The sequence below is a fragment of the Calidris pugnax genome, unplaced genomic scaffold (genome assembly GCF_001431845.1).
Source record: "Calidris pugnax isolate Ruff unplaced genomic scaffold, ASM143184v1 scaffold162, whole genome shotgun sequence".
NCBI classification, from domain to species: domain Eukaryota; kingdom Metazoa; phylum Chordata; class Aves; order Charadriiformes; family Scolopacidae; genus Calidris; species Calidris pugnax.
Genome location: NW_015090900.1, coordinates 1,029,807 through 1,045,165, shown reverse-complemented (window position 1 = coordinate 1,045,165; position 15,359 = coordinate 1,029,807). Strand labels below are relative to the sequence as shown.

Sequence of the window (15,359 nt, the reverse complement as noted above, 5' to 3'; positions counted from 1 at the left end):
GGGTGGCTGAAGCAGGAGGAGGAGGATGAGGAGGAAGGAGGGAACCATCCCAGCCAGGCTATGGTGCTGCTGCAGGGCTTCGTGCTGGGGGAGGTGGGGAAGGGGCTGCCCGGGTGGGCAGGGGTGGATGTGGGGACCAGCCATGGTGTCCCCAGGCAGCAGCAATGTCCCTGGCTGGGGTCTGTCTGAGCTGGGACAGCCCCCATGGGCTGCATGGGTGGGGGTTGCCCCCCCAGCCCCAGACCCTTGGGGCCAGGAGGAGCCACCACCATCATCACCCCCCAGCTCCATAAACGCTGCCCCAGCCTTGGGGACAAGGACAGAGGAGGGTGTCCCCCCCAAAGCACTGTCCCCACAGCCCTCAGGGAGGGTGTCCCCCTGGCCAGCTTCCCCTGTGCCCCCACATTCATTACTGCTTCAGGGCTGTGCCCGGGGTGCAAGAAACCCCCACTTTCTGCGGAAAAAGCTTTAATTTCTCAGCCCCCTCCCATCTCGGGCACACCTCGGGCTCCCAGCGTGTCACCACCGCAGCGCCGTGGGGACATGGCTCTGTCTGTCACTGATTTCCTCATCTTGGTGTCACTGCTGAACCCTCATGGGGCTCTCTCCGGGGGGGTGCCATGCCAGGGTGGGCATCTCCATCTCTGGTACCTCCGGGTGCCGCTCCCCGCATCCTGCCGGCCCCCCCAGCATCTCGCTGCCACCCGAGGGACACGATGGCCCTGGCTGCCCTCACCTGCTGCTGGGACCAGGGCTGCTGAGTGACCCCCCCCCACCCAGGGTGGGCATCTCCATCTCTGGTACCTCGGGGTGCCGCTCCCCACATCCTGCTGTCCCCCCCGAGCATCTCTCTGCCACCCGAAGGACACGATGGCCCTGGCTGCCCTCACCTGCCACTGAGGTGGGGGCTGCTGAGTGACCCCCCCTCCCCGTGATCTTACTCAATAAAGGCCAGGAGGAGCCACCACCATCATCACCCCCCAGCTCCATAAACGCTGCCCCAGCCTTGGGGACAAGGACAGAGGAGGGTCCCCCCCAACAAAGCACTGTCCCCACAGCCCTCAGGGAGGGTGTCCCCCTGGCCAGCTTCCCCTGTGCCCCCACATTCATTACTGCTTCAGGGCTGTGCCCGGGGTGCAAGAAACCCCCACTTTCTGCGGAAAAAGCTTTAATTTCTCAGCCCCCTCCCATCTCGGGCACACCTCGGGCTCCCAGCGTGTCACCACCGCAGCGCCGTGGGGACATGGCTCTGTCTGTCACTGATTTCCTCGTCTTGGTGCCACCGCTGAACCCTCACGGGGCTCTATCTGGGGGGGTGCCATGCCAGGGTGGGCATCTCCATCTCTGGTACCTCCGGGTGCCGCTCCCCGCATCCTGCCGGCCCCCCCAGCATCTCGCTGCCACCCGAGGGACACGATGGCCCTGGCTGCCCTCACCTGCTGCTGGGACCAGGGCTGCTGAGTGACCCCCCCCCCTCCCCGTGATCTTACTCAATAAACATTTCTGCCTTTGCAGCTCATCCAGCCCAGTGCAGCCCCCCAGGGAGGGGAGGGGGGGTCCCCAGGGGTCCCCAATGTCCCTTGGAAGGGCATGGGACATGGGATGGAGCCACTTCCTCCGGTGCTGGGTGGCAGCACGGCTCCATGCCCTGCCCACCACAGCCCCCCCTGGGTCAGGGGCTGGCAGGGGTCCCTGAGCCCCCCCCTCCCTGTGGCTCTGGGGGTCCATCGGACTCATCCCTGCCATGGGGACAGGCCATGGGGGGCTTCCCCAGGCAGGGGACATGGCTCCCAGGGGTGTCCTCACCAGTGTGTGGCTTCTCCAGGGGTGGGGGGAGTTTCACAACCGCATCCCGCTGGTGTGACAGGGAGGGACAGGGCAGAGTCCAACCGACCTGCTCCAGCCCCCACCGGTTCCCCGGTGCTTCTCCAGGACAGCAAAGCCACCTTGGTGACGAGCAGAGGGGTGGCCAAGCCACCAGCCCCCCCATCCCCGGCTGGACCCCGGCACTGCTGGCCAAGGTGCGGTGGGAGCTGGGCTGTGCCTCAGTTTCCCCAGTGTGTGAGTGATGGAGCTGGGTGGCCTCGGGCACCCCAACTGGAGATCAACTGTGGCCACCAGCACCCCGGGCTGGCGGTGGCCGAGGAGGCTCCCGGGCTGGGCCAGCAGCCGGGAGTGGTGGCCCCAAGGCAAGGCTGGCACCGTGGCGGGGCACCCGAGGGTGCTGGGGAGGAGAGGGAGGGCAGGGTGAGGGATCCAGGGCGGGTGCTGGCTCTGCTCTCACACCGAGCCCTGCTGGGAAAGGGCCCTGTGCCCCGGGGTCAGGTCTCCTACGGTGGCCCGGGGCTACTGTGACAGCCACTCTGTCCCCAAGTCAGCGGGACGCCCCTTGAAGAGCCCTGGGTGTCTGAGACTTGGGACCCAGCACCCAGGAGGCTCCTTGGGGACGTGCTGCAAGGGCCAGGGGCTCCTTGTGGGACCCCCACGTAGCTGATGAACCTGGGTGTGCTCACAGCCCTGGGGACCCCCAACCACAGCGTGTTGGGACCCCCAACCACAGCGTGTGGGGACCCCACCAGCCCCCCACGGTCCTGCTGGCTGGATATGGGGTGACAAACCCATCACCGAGACCCCTTCTGAGGTTATCATCACCCCCAATGAGTCGGTTGGTGGGGAGGGGGTGGCCGGGCAGGGGTCTGGGGTTGTTTGAGGGGGGGACACACACACTTAGAGCCACCCAGGGGGGCTGGGTCTCCCTCCTGGCGCTGCTGAGTCGGAGGAAACGGGGAGGCTGTGGGTGCAGGGGAACCAGCCCGACCGGCTCCCCGGCTGTCAGCACCTGAGGAATGCCAAACCTCCGCTGCGCCAGGGCTGGGTGCCGAGGGCTGGGTGCTCGCCCAGGGCTGGGTGCTCGCCGGGTGACTCTGCCGGTCCGCCCAGCCGCGGCGTGCAGGGAGACAGCACCCCCAGACCCACTCAGCACAGCACCCCGCTCGTCACCGGTGGGACCCTCGGCCAGCAGGTACGTGGGGGTGCAGGGTGGGCACCCCCCCCCCCTTCCCAAGCACATGGGGTGCCGTCTGGGCTTGCACAGGTGCTTGTGGGGAGGGAGTTTTCACGGTGCTGGGAGGTGGAGGGTGCTCCTGTCTCCCAGATGCCACCCATGGGGGCTGCCCGGTGCTTGGAGGGTGCTGGGTTGGGTCCCTGCTCCCCCCGAGACCGGCACTGGGCAGGGAGGGGGGGACACAGCTTGGAGTAGAGGGGGGCTGAGCCCAGCTCTGCCCCTCTCACCTTCAGTCCCCGAATTTGGGGGGCTCCTGGGGTTGTGACCCAGCTCCTGCCACCAAACTGCATCCCCAGATTCAGCTGGGGCTCCTTCACCTCCGGTGGCCTCACCACCCGGGGGGACGTGGGGGGGGACGACAGAAGGGGTTCCCCTGTCACCCGTGTCCCCCTCCTCCCTGCAGGGCACGCAGCTGATGGTGACACAGCGGGGTGGTGGGGAGGCAGGGGCGGTGTAGGGGGGGAGATGGCGGTTCCCCTGCCCTCCTCATGACCCCCAGCCCGCGCAGCAGCCGCCCAAAACCAAATCCTCGATTTTCCTGAAGGCGGCAGGTCCGCTCTCACCCCGCGGCGACGGGGCTCAGCCCGACGTGGCTGGAGGCTCGGCTTAATCCCTGGTCACCAGCTCCAAAGGCAGCCACAGCCACTGCCCTCGGCCCCCTCCATCTCTCCTGAATGTTAAAAGCCACCTCGTGCCTTTTACGTGGGTGCTGGGTGACCTGGGCTGGGTGCTGGGACACCCTTTGGGGTGAGGGGAGGCAGTAAAGGAGCTGAGTGGGTTGGCTTGGCTTGGCTTGATCGAGGAAGGGGGGTTAATTAGCAGTGCCAGGTGCCCTGGTGTGGCAATATTGTTGGGATCCAGCATGACACGTCCTGGCGGGCAGGGATGGCCAGCAGGAGAAGCCAGGAGGCTGCAGGGTCTTGTCCTTGTGTCCTTGTGTCCTCATGTCCTTGTGCTCTTGACCCACCGTTGCGGTAGGAAATATTTTAGCCAAAAAACTGGGGTGGTGGAGCAGAGCAGGGCCCTGGGGTGAGCTCCTTGCCCAGGGCTGGTGGGGCACTGGGTGGCCCAGGGTGGCACCGGGTGCTGGATCCAGCTGCAGGGATGGGATGGGATGGGATGGGACAGACAGACCTGGTGATGATTCTTTGGAAATCCAGCTCCGGGGCGAGAGGCTGAGTGATGCTGAGTCAGCAGCTCCTGCCTCCCCCCCAGCGCTCCGGTGCTGCCTGGAGACGGCGTCCCCGTCCCGGTGCCACCCCGGGGCCACGGGCACGATGGGGCCGGGCACCACCAGCAAGTGCTTGAGAAACCAGGGCTGAAGCAAGCCCAGGGTGCAACCTGGTGCCAGGAGGCTCCGGCGGGACGGCTTCGTTGAGGCAGAGAGGGGCCACGTCCCTGCCCAAACCACACCACCCTGGCACTGCCACCCCTGGCAGGAGCTTGGGGGTCCCCTTGTGCCACTCAGAGACCCCAACTCGGGGTGCTGTGGGTTCCTCCAGCCTGACCCTACTCTTGGATGTTTGTTCTGAGCCCCGTCTTGTCCCCAGCACATTTAAGCAGCTTTTTCTCTGCGCTGCCCAGTGCACCCATCCCTCATCTGCTGGTGGGTGCTGTGGCCTTGGACATCCAGCTGTGGTCCTGGGGATCCAGCTGTGGCCCTGGGCATCCAGCTGTGCCTTTGCCCATGCAGATGTGGCTTTGCCCATGCAGATGTGTGGCCCCACCCAGGCTGGTCCCAGCCTGGAGCGGCGCTGGCTGTCCCAGACGAGGTCTCATCGCCTCCTGGAAAATGACACAAACTCTTCCTATCTGTACTGGAAAGACCTGCCGGGCCGGGGAGAGCCAGACACAGAGGGCACGTGGAGGGCTGGCAGAAGGGGCAGGCAAGTTGCCCGCACCCAGTGCTTCTCTGCCGGCCCCCATCCTCCCCAAACCCCCCCTGAGGGACTGGGAAAGCCCAACCTGCAGCCGTCGGAGGGAGCCCAGCCCCAGGTGGTGCAGGATGAAGCCTTTACCACGGTGTCCCCTGGAGAAACCAGCCCCGGAGGCTCTGCAGGGAGTTGTCCCCATCCTTGGTCTGGAGACCCCAAGCTCAGCCTGCCCTCGGGTTGAGCCCAAAGCCCTGTCCCTGCTGCTGTCCCCGTAGCCGGATGGTGACACCAAATGGCTTCTAATTGAGAGATGCTGAGGTGCTGGTGTGTTCCCAGCTCCCTCCCAGGCACCTGCTGCGTCAGCTGCTTCCCAAAACCTGCAATAAAACCTTTCTGGGGCAGGGAAGGAGCCACGGGCACAGCGATGCCTCCACCAGCATCCCCCCCCCACCCAGCCGAGGTGGCACGGGTGGCCCTGGCCCCTGCCCTGCGCCTTGGGGACCGCAGTGATGCCCACTTTGCAGCAGCAAACACCAGGGCACGGGACCTGAGTGCTGGGCACCAGTTTGGAGCAGGAGGCAAGCGCCGGGTGATTAGTGCAGCTTGTTTTCTCCTGCTGATGGGTTTGGAGAGGTGGACCAAGCCATCCCAACAAGAGGGAAGGGTGAAGGGAAGATGCTCCTGGGGTTCCCACCTCCTCCTGCCAACCCCACGGCCACCCCAGCTCCGGTCCTGGTCCTGGCCAGGCCCTTTTACCCCGTGGAGCAGCTTCTCTGTTGCTTTTTGGGCTTGTTTGTTTGCTGCGTTTGCTGACTCGGCGCAGCCCCGCCGCCCGCCTGACTCATCCCGCAGCTCGGGGCACGGCATGACTCGGGGCACGGCACGACTCGGGGCACGGCACGGCATCCTACACGCTCACCTGTGCCGTGCCAGCCATGCCGGGCTCTGCCACAGCCCACCTTGGTGCCGTGGTGGAGCTCCCCACCATCTCTGCTGGATGCAGAAGCATTGGGGTGGATAGGAAGAGGGGACCCGCCGTGCCCTCCGTGTGCCAGGAGGGATGCCATGAGCACCCCAAGAATGGCAGAGAGCCCCAAAGCCACCTCCTGTGCTCAATGGACCCCCCCCCCAAAATGTCCTGCAGGATCAGAGGGAGGTTTGGGGGGTTCAGGCTTGTCCCTGCAGGGTGGTTTCTACTCAGCTCTCCCATGGTCTCCTTGTCTCCATGCAGCTCCACCAGCCCCAGGGCAGCACAGGGTGTCACGGGGCCGTGGCACCCCCCTCCCCAAGCCCCCCCCCCGGCATGGATTCACCCTTCCAGCACCCCAAGGCCAGGGGCTTCGTCTCCAGCGCGGAGCTGAGCATGAAGCAAGCAGTGCCAAGCACCCCAGGTCCCGAGGGCAGGTCCCGTTTCCAGAAGGTCTCTCTGGTGTCACGGCGGCTGGAGAAGACGGGGACCCCCCGGGGCCGGGAGGGGAGTCCCTCCCGCGTCTCCCTCCTGCTGCAGGCCTGGGAGAGGGAGATCGTGGAGAAGACGGCGGCCACCCCACCACCCCGGGAGCGCTCGTCCTCCCTCAGCCCCCTCAAGGACTTCACCGCCCATGGCCCCATCTTCTCCCAGGTCTACTCCCCCGCGCAGAAGCCCCGGCGGCAGGACGAGAGGGGGAAGGCTGGGGGTGGTGGGGGTGTCCCCCCGCCGGTGGGCACCCCCCGTGAGGTGCCTGTGCACAGGGAGAGCTACGTCCACGGCACCCTCCTTCCCCCCGTACCCACCGAGCGCCCCACGGCGGGTCCCGGTGAGGGTCCCGGTGCCCCAAGTAGGGCTGAGCCCGGCTGTGTCCCTGCCCTGCCCCGTGCCAGGAATGTCACTGTGCTGCGGACGGGCAGGGACGCAGCCGGTCCCGAGACGGGGCTGGCAGAAGGAAAGGAAGCCCAAAATGAGATGCAGGATGCCACCGGTGCCACGACGACCCCACCACAGCAGGAGAACCAGGGGCAGGGTGGCAGCGGCTCGGCTGGGGACACAGCGGGCAGAGAGAGCTCGCCGGGCACCGAGGAGGCCACCGGGCTCCTGGAAGAGGGATGCCCCGAGGAGAAATGCTTGCCACAAGCTGAAGCCACGCTGGAGAACGCAACCCCCAGAGACGGCGACGGTCCTGGGGACCCACAAACCAGTATAACCAGCCTCCGGCAGTGTCCCTCGGAGGATGCTGGCGGCCAGGCTGATCCGGCTGGTGCGGGAGAGGGAAGCACAGCAGATGGGGATGGCACCACTTCAGCCACGCCACCGAGGACAGAGAGCCCCCCGGGAGGCGGTGGCACCCCCGAAAACCCCTCCTCGGAGGTCACCAACAGTCCAGAGCCTTCATCTGAAAGACCAGCATCTCCAAAGGCTGAGGTTGAGTTGGAGGGGGACGAGAAGACAGGGGACTCCCAAAGCACAGCCCAAGAGCCCCAGAGCGGCCCAGAGCCCCCCGCCGAGCCCCCAGCCCATGACCCACCAGCTGAGAGCCCCCTGGACACGGCTGAGGAGGACCCTGAGCTGCTGGTGGACATGGAGATCTTCGTGGACACGCTACGCAACATGGAGCCCTCGGAGATGCGGAAGGCACCCAAGGTCCCACGCCAGCCCCGGCCGTCGTCGCTGGGCCGTTGTGCCGCTCTGCCCCCCATCCATGAGGACCGTGTGGCCCCCCGTGCCCCCATCTCCTTGCCCGAGGCCCTGCGGGACCTGCTGGCGCGGGGCCCGGTGGGGCGGCAGGAGGAGACCCCCGTGGAGGAGGTGGAGATCGAGAACCCCTACCTGAGCCCCGCTGAGCGGGCGGCGATGAGGTCCCACCAGAGGGTCCCCGGTGACGTTGTGGTCAGCGATGGCCGGGTGGAGGGGGGCTCGCTCCTGGGGGTGCCAGGGCAGGTGGGAGGGGAGGAAAAGGCCAAACCGGTGGTTGGGGGGTTGGCCGAGAGGAGCGTGCTCTTCAGAGGGAACGTCCTCAAGGGCATGGCGCTGCTCTCCCACTTCTTGGAGCACCGGGCGGCCGCGGCTGACGAGGGGAAGCCCTACTCACGTCTGGACAACAGCGTGCTCTACAGCCGCTTCGTGTCCCCCAGCACCGCCCTGCTCGAGATGCCCAGCAGGGACAGGGGGGGCACAGGCTCACCCACCCCTGGGGACAACAATGGACTGGGCTCTGGTGACCACCCCGGCCCTGAGATGGCCATGCTGGAAGCTCCGAGTGCTGGCCGTGTCCCTCCTCTCACTGGAGAGCTGGAGAGCACCATGACCCTGTACCCCACTGATGTCCTGGTGAGTAAATCCCACCACACAGCGTCTGGGGAGATGTTCTTGCCCCTCACTGGGCATGTAGGGAGGTGGTGGGGTTGGAACCCTGGAGCATCTTTCCCAGCATGTGGCTTGAGCTTCCCATCAGGGAGGTCACGGGGTGAAAGCCCCTGGTGTGATGGAAGGGTTCTGGGATGGGTGTTGGGAGGGTACCAGGGCAGGTGATGGAGGGTATTGGTGATCGAGGGGAACCAGGATGGGTGATGACCAGGATGTCACCCCTCTTGGGTGACAGGAGGGTACCAGGGCAGGTGATGGAGGGTATTGGTGATCAAAGGCAACCAGGATGGGTGATGGGAGGGTGCCATCCATCGTGACAGGAGGATACCAAGGTGGGTGATGGAGGGTATTGGCACTGGTGATCAAAGGGAACAAGGATGGGTGACAGGAGGGCTCTGGGATGGGTGACAGGAGCGTTCTGGGATGGGTGATGGGAGGGTTCTGGGATGGGTGATGGGAGGGTACCAGGGCAGGTGATGGTGGGTATTGGTGATGGAGGGGGAGGGTATTGGCACTGGTGATCAAAGGGAACCAGGATGGGTGACGGGAGGGCTCTGAGATGGGTGACAGGAGGGTACCAGGGCATGTGATGGAATGTATTGGTGATTGAGGTGAACCAGGATGGGTGATGGGAGGGTACCAGGGCAGGTGATGGAGGGTATTGGCACTGGTGATCAAAGGGAACAAGGATGGGTGACAGGAGGGCTCTGGGATGGGTGACAGGAGCGTTCTGGGATGGGTGATGGGAGGGTTCTGGGATGGGTGATGGGAGGGTACCAGGGCAGGTGATGGAGGGTATTGGTGATGGAGGGGAACCAGGATGGGTGATGACAAGGAGGTCACCCCTTCTGGGTTACAGTAGGGTACCATGGCAGGTGATGGAGGGTATTGGTGATGGAGGTGAACCAGGATGGGTGATGACCAGGATGTCACCCCTCTTGGGTGACAGGAGGGTACCAGGGTGGGTGATGGAGGGTATTGGCACTGGTGATCAAAGGGAACAAGGATGGGTGACAGGAGGGCTCTGGGATGGGTGACAGGAGCGTTCTGGGATGGGTGATGGGAGGGTACCAGGGCAGGTGATGGAGGGTATTGGTGATGGAGGTGAACCAGGATGGGTGATGACCAGGATGTCACCCCTCTTGGGTGACAGGAGGGTACCAGGGGGAGGTGACGGCAGGGTACCAGGTGAAGCGATGGGAGGATGTCACCAGGGATGATGGGAGGATCCCGGGGCGGGGAGGCTGATCCCCAGCAGTGCAGGAATGCTCGAGGTGTGGCTGCTCGGGGCAGTGGGAGGGCTTGGCAGACGCCAGACGTGAGGCTGTGCCTGCGCCTTCCTCGGGCTGCGAGGAGATGGCTGGTGTCACCGATGTCCCTTTATGCTCCAAACATGCCTGTCCCCTTGGATGTTCACAGCAGGAGGACAAGGAGAGCTTCAAGAAGATCAACAGGAGACCTGGCAAGGTATGGGGAGCGTGGTGGGGCTGGGTTGGGCTGTCCTGGTCATGGTGTGGTGTGGTGTGGTGTGGTGTGGTGTGGTGTGGTGCGGTGTGGTGTGGTGTGGTAGCACCTCTCAGACGTGTCACCCCTTCCCAGATCATCCTCTTCTCCGAGGCCGGCTTCACGGGCCAGAAACGGGAGATTTGGGGTGATGTCCCCGACGCCACGTCCTGGGAGCTCTCGCACACCATCTCCATCCGGGTCATCCGAGGCGGGTAGGGGACAGCGACGGGGGCGAGGACACGCGGTGAGGATGAGGAGGGAGGGCTCGGCTGGGGTGTCCCCCCCCCGATGCTCCCCACGCCAGGAACAGCATCCAGGTCCCAGCCTGGGGTTCAGGAGTGACCGTCCCCACCGGTGCCTAATTACTGTGGCTGCCATCCAGCATCGCGGCGGTGACAGGGTGTCCCCACCCCAGCCTGGGGCTCCCCATGGCTGTGGGGCTGTGGGGTATAAGCAGGATTTTTTTTCCCTCTCCCCTCTTTGCTCCCACTTTCCCCTCCCCTCTCCCAGGTGGGTGATGTACGAGAAGCCCCGGTTCCACGGGCGCAAGTGCGTCCTGGCCGAGGGGGACGTGGAGATCGACAACCCCTGGACGGCGTACGGGCAGAGCCAGCAGCCCCGCGGCCACCGGCCCTTCCGCATCGGCTCCTTCAAGAGGGTGGTGCGGGTGAGAGCAAGAACCACCCCCTTCCACCCCCCCAAACCTCCTGATACCCCCTACATCTCCCAAGTGTGTGTGTGGGGGGGAGTGCCAGACCCCCGTAACGCTGCTCAGATTAGATCCCAGGAAGAAATTTTTTACTGTGAGGGTGGTGAGAGCCTGGAACAGGTTGCCCAGGGAAGTTGTGGATGCTCCATCCCTGGAGAGGTTCAAGGCCACGTTGGATGGGGTCTTGAGCAACCTGGGCTGGTGGGAGGTGTCCCTGCCCAGGGCAGGGGGTGGCACTGGATGATCTTTGAGGGAGCTGGGGTTGTTCAGCCTGGAGAAGAGAAGGCTCCGGGGAGACCTTATAGCGGCCTTTCAATACCTGAAGGGTGCCTATAGAAGAGCTGGGGAGGGACTCTTTGCCAGGAAGGGTAATGATAGGACAAGGGGAAACGGTTTTAAATTGGAAGAAAAAAGATTCAGATTAGATCTCAGGAAGAATTTTTTTACCATGAGGGTGGTGAGACACTGGCCCAAGTTGCCCAGGGAAGTTGTGGCTGCCCCATCCCTGGAGGGGTTCAAGGCCAGGTTGGATGGGGCTTGGAGCAACCTGGGCTGGTGGGAGGTGTCCCTGCCCAGGGCAGGGGGTTGGAACTGGATGATCTTTGAGGTCCCTTCCAACCCAAACCATTCTGTGATTCTATGATTGATTCTCTGCTCTGCCCCACGCCAGGATTACCGCATCCCGGAGATCAGCCTGTTTGCGGAGGAGAACGGCGAAGGCGCCCGATTGACCTTCACCGACTCGGCCGAGGACACCCGCACGCAGGGCCAGGCGCTCGCCGCCGCCTCCATCATCGTCCACTCGGGCCTGTGAGTGGGACCATGGGGTTGGGTGGGCACCCGGGTGGGCTCCAGCACGGGCTGGAGCAGGGTGTGATGCTCTCCTCCCTCTTCCCCAGGTGGCTGGTTTACTCCAAGCCTTTCTTCGACGATGACCCCTACGTTTTGGAACCGGGCGGGTACCCCAATTTAAAGGCTTGGGGAGCCAAGGACCCCTCCATCTGCTCCATGCACCCCATCAGGCTGGTGAGTGCTGGTCGCTGGAGCGCGGTTACTGGGGTGCAAGGAGCGTATCCAGCCCTGGACACGAGTGGGCACCCGGGTGGGCTCCAGCACGGGCTGGAGCAGGGTGTGATGCTCTCCTCCCTCTTCCCCAGGTGGCTGGTTTACTCCAAGCCTTTCTTCGACGATGACCCCTACGTTTTGGAACCGGGCGGGTACCCCAATTTAAAGGCTTGGGGAGCCAAGGACCCCTCCATCTGCTCCATGCACCCCATCAGGCTGGTGAGTGCTGGTCGCTGGAGCGCGGTTACTGGGGTGCAAGGAGCGTATCCAGCCCTGGACACGACAGGAAAGAGCATCTCCTGGTGGTTCCTGGTTCACATCAGTGAGAGCTCGGCGTGGAAACTGAATTTCACTGAATTTCACTGAATTTTTAGAGTTGGAAGGGACCATAGAGATCATCTAACCCAACTCCCCTGCTAAAGCAGGACCACCCAGAGCTTGTCAGAGCATGTTACTCAGGAGCATCCAGGCGGGTCTTGAAAATCTCCAGAGAAGGGGACTCCACACCCTCCCTGGGCAGCCTGTTCCAGGGCTCTGCCACCCTCACCATGAAAAAGTTCTTCCTCATATTGAAGTGGAACCCTTTATGTTCCAACTTGTGCCCATTGCCCCTTGTCCTCTCACTGGCAAACATGCTGAGTGTGGCTCTGGAACATGCTCCTGTGGGTTCATGGTGAAGGAAAGGAATGAAACAAAGCCTAAAAGAGCTCGTTCTTGAATTAAAATGTCCCAAAAACCAGCCCAGGCTTTAAAGTGGGGGGAATTGGATGTCCCTGTGCCATCCCCTCCTGCCACCGTAGCCTCACTGGGGGTCCTTCTCCTTCCAGGGCTGTCCTGTTGTGGAGAGACCTGGCGAGCCTCAGGTGAGTGCTGGGCCAGTGCCCACGGAGGCCACGGGGCCAGGGTGACCGTGGGACCACTCTCACCCCACCATGTCCCCAGGTGCTGATCTACGAGGCCGCGGGTTTCCAGGGCCGCAGCTTTGCCATCAACCGAGACATCTACGACCTGAAGCGCCTGCCTGGGCCAGCACTGGCCACCGTGGGCTCCCTGCACGTCCTGGGTGGCTGGTGAGCAACGTAGGGTGGGCAACCCCGGCTGGAACAGGCTGGGAATGTGATGGTCACCCCTGGGAGAAGGCTTGGAGGAGCTGCCCGGGGCGCTCCTGTGGGTTCATGGTGAAGGAAAGGAATGAAACAAAGCCTAAAAGAGCTCGTTCTTGAATTAAAATGTCCCAAAAACCAGCCCAGGCTTTAAAGTGGGGGGAATTGGATGTCCCTGTGCCATCCCCTCCTGCCACCGTAGCCTCACTGGGGGTCCTTCTCCTTCCAGGGCTGTCCTGTTGTGGAGAGACCTGGCGAGCCTCAGGTGAGTGCTGGGCCAGTGCCCACGGAGGCCACGGGGCCAGGGTGACCGTGGGACCACTCTCACCCCACCATGTCCCCAGGTGCTGATCTACGAGGCCGCGGGTTTCCAGGGCCGCAGCTTTGCCATCAACCGAGACATCTACGACCTGAAGCGCCTGCCTGGGCCAGCACTGGCCACCGTGGGCTCCCTGCACGTCCTGGGTGGCTGGTGAGCAACGTAGGGTGGGCAACCCCAGCTGGAACAGGCTGGGAATGTGATGGTCACCCCTGGGAGAAGACTTGGAGGAGCTGCCTGGAGTTGTGGGATGGCTGTGGGCAGCTTGGGGGAGAGGGTGGCAGTGGCATGGATGGTGTCCCCATGTCCCGGCACGTGGACATCATCTGGAGACCTCACTGCCTGCATCTCCTGTGCCACAGCTGGGTCGGCTACGAGAAGGAGGGCTTCCGCGGCCACCAGTACCTGCTGGAGGAAGGGGAGTACCAGGACTGGAAGCAGTGGGGTGGCTACAACCAGGAGCTGGTGTCCTTACGGCTGATACGGACGGTGAGGGCGGGGGGGGTGTGTGACATCTCTTGGGGATGGACCCAGTGTGGGCAGGGAGAGCCAGCCCCCCCAGACCCATCATTATCCCCCAAAGGGAGCCTTCCTTGCCTGTGTAGGCAGCTGGGCATGGCCTGAGATCCCCTAAACTCATCACACGCAGAGGTTTGGGTGCCCAGAGCTGCTCCCACCCTCCCTGGGGTCCCTGGGGTTGTGTGTGTGGAGACCCCCTGGCCCGTGCCTCCTTCCCCCTGACAGACCGTGGGGCTCTGGTGGGGGGGGGGATGTCCTTGTCCCCACAGGACTTCTCTGACCCGGCGCTGGTCCTCTTTGAGGCCATGGACTTTGAGGAAGGTCCAAGTGTGGAGCTGAGCGAGGCGCTGCCCGACACGCAGCTGGCCGGCTACGGCACCATCACCCAGTCCATCCACGTGCTGAGCGGCGTGTGAGTGTGGGGACCGGGGTTGGGGGACAATTTGGGGATGGATGGGGGACATGCTGAGCCAGCACCCACGTTTTCCTGGCAGGTGGGTGGCCTACGAGGGCACCAACTTCTCGGGCGAGCAGTACATCCTGGAGAAGGGGGTGTACCGCAACTGCGAAGATTGGGGTGCCAGCGACTGCCGCATCGCCTCGGCGCAGCCCATCCTGCAGGTGAGAGCACCAGGCACCCCCCCTGAGCAAACCCCCCCCCATTTCACCACACACGGGGCTGGTTGGGGGGCCGAGCTGGGGCACGACACCAACCAGCCCCTCTCTGTCATCTTCCAGGTCGGAGAACGCAACCTCCACTTCGTCTCCAAGGTCAGGGGCGGCAGATGGGGAGGGGGACGTGCCCCCCCCTGGGGGATGTGGTCGCTTGTGGGGTGCTGGTGATGCTTCACCCCCCTCACCGAGCCCCTCCGCTCCCCCTCCCCAGATCCTGCTCTTCTCAGAGCCTGATTTCTTGGGGGACCACGTCGCCTTCGAGGAGGACCAGGATGCCCTGCCTGATGCCTTCATCCCACGCTCCTGCAGAGTCCGGGGGGGCAGGTAGGGTGTCCCAAGGCCTTGCTGCCTCTGGCTGGGATGGGAATGGGGACGGGAACAGGGACATCATCCTGGCCAGCAGCCCTGCAGGCCCCCCCCCCATGGGGGCTCCCCAAGGAGGGTGGGCAGGACGGGGATGCTGCAAGAGGGATGGATGCCCACCACGATGGTCAGCCTGGGCACGCTCCTCCCTGCCAGCTGGATCCTGTTCGACGGGCAGGACTTTGCGGGGGACCAGCACGTGCTCTCCGAGGGCGAGTACCCCACGCTCAGCGCCATGGGCTGCCTCTCCTCCACCACCATCCGCTCCTTGAAGAAGGTCCCAGTGGTGAGTGCCACCAGCACTGGGGCAGAAATTCCCCAGGAACCCCTTTTTTCCTCTCCTGCGGGTACCCCTGGTGCTGGCTCTCCATTCTTGGAGCCATTCTGCACCCATGGGTGCTCACTCCTCCTGCTTGTCCCCCTCACGCCTCTTTTCCCACCCCACAGTTTTTCTCGGAGCCCTCCATCTTCTTGCACGGGCTGGAGTGTTTTGAGGGGAAGGAGATCGAGCTGAACAGCGAAGTGCGGAGCCTGCAGGCAGAGGGCTTCAACAACCACGTGCTGTCGGTGCGCGTCAAAGGCGGGATGTGAGTGACCCCCAGCCCTGCTCGCCCCCAGCCAGTGGGTCCTGTCTGCCTGCCTGGGGGGGACCGTGCTCTGCCCATCCCATCCCATCTTATCCCATCCTGCCCTGTCCCATCCTACCCTGTCCCATTCCATCCCATCCCACTGCATCCCATCCCATCCCATCCCACTGCATCCCATCCCATCCCATCCTAATCCCATCCCCCCCCACTGCATCTCATCGTGTCCTGTCCCGTC

The 15,359-nt window shown here is 64.1% G+C and overlaps 1 protein-coding gene across 1 annotated transcript in view; it reads left to right on the top strand.

Moving 5' to 3' along the window:
- Window positions 1–2,890: 2,890 nt before the first annotated feature.
- The window catches only part of AIM1L (absent in melanoma 1-like), a 20,045-nt gene continuing 7,576 nt past the window's right edge, over window positions 2,891–15,359 (top strand). The window contains exons 1-16 of the mRNA XM_014948614.1: window positions 2,891–3,022; window positions 6,170–8,242; window positions 9,698–9,745; window positions 9,878–9,996; window positions 10,295–10,451; window positions 11,164–11,303; window positions 11,393–11,519; window positions 12,386–12,421; window positions 12,501–12,628; window positions 13,343–13,469; window positions 13,769–13,911; window positions 13,994–14,120; window positions 14,238–14,270; window positions 14,386–14,498; window positions 14,694–14,823; window positions 14,985–15,124. Of these exons, the coding sequence (XP_014804100.1) occupies window positions 6,242–8,242; window positions 9,698–9,745; window positions 9,878–9,996; window positions 10,295–10,451; window positions 11,164–11,303; window positions 11,393–11,519; window positions 12,386–12,421; window positions 12,501–12,628; window positions 13,343–13,469; window positions 13,769–13,911; window positions 13,994–14,120; window positions 14,238–14,270; window positions 14,386–14,498; window positions 14,694–14,823; window positions 14,985–15,124 (3,569 nt within the window). The 5' untranslated portion in view covers window positions 2,891–3,022; window positions 6,170–6,241. The remainder of the gene's footprint in view (window positions 3,023–6,169; window positions 8,243–9,697; window positions 9,746–9,877; window positions 9,997–10,294; window positions 10,452–11,163; window positions 11,304–11,392; window positions 11,520–12,385; window positions 12,422–12,500; window positions 12,629–13,342; window positions 13,470–13,768; window positions 13,912–13,993; window positions 14,121–14,237; window positions 14,271–14,385; window positions 14,499–14,693; window positions 14,824–14,984; window positions 15,125–15,359) is intronic.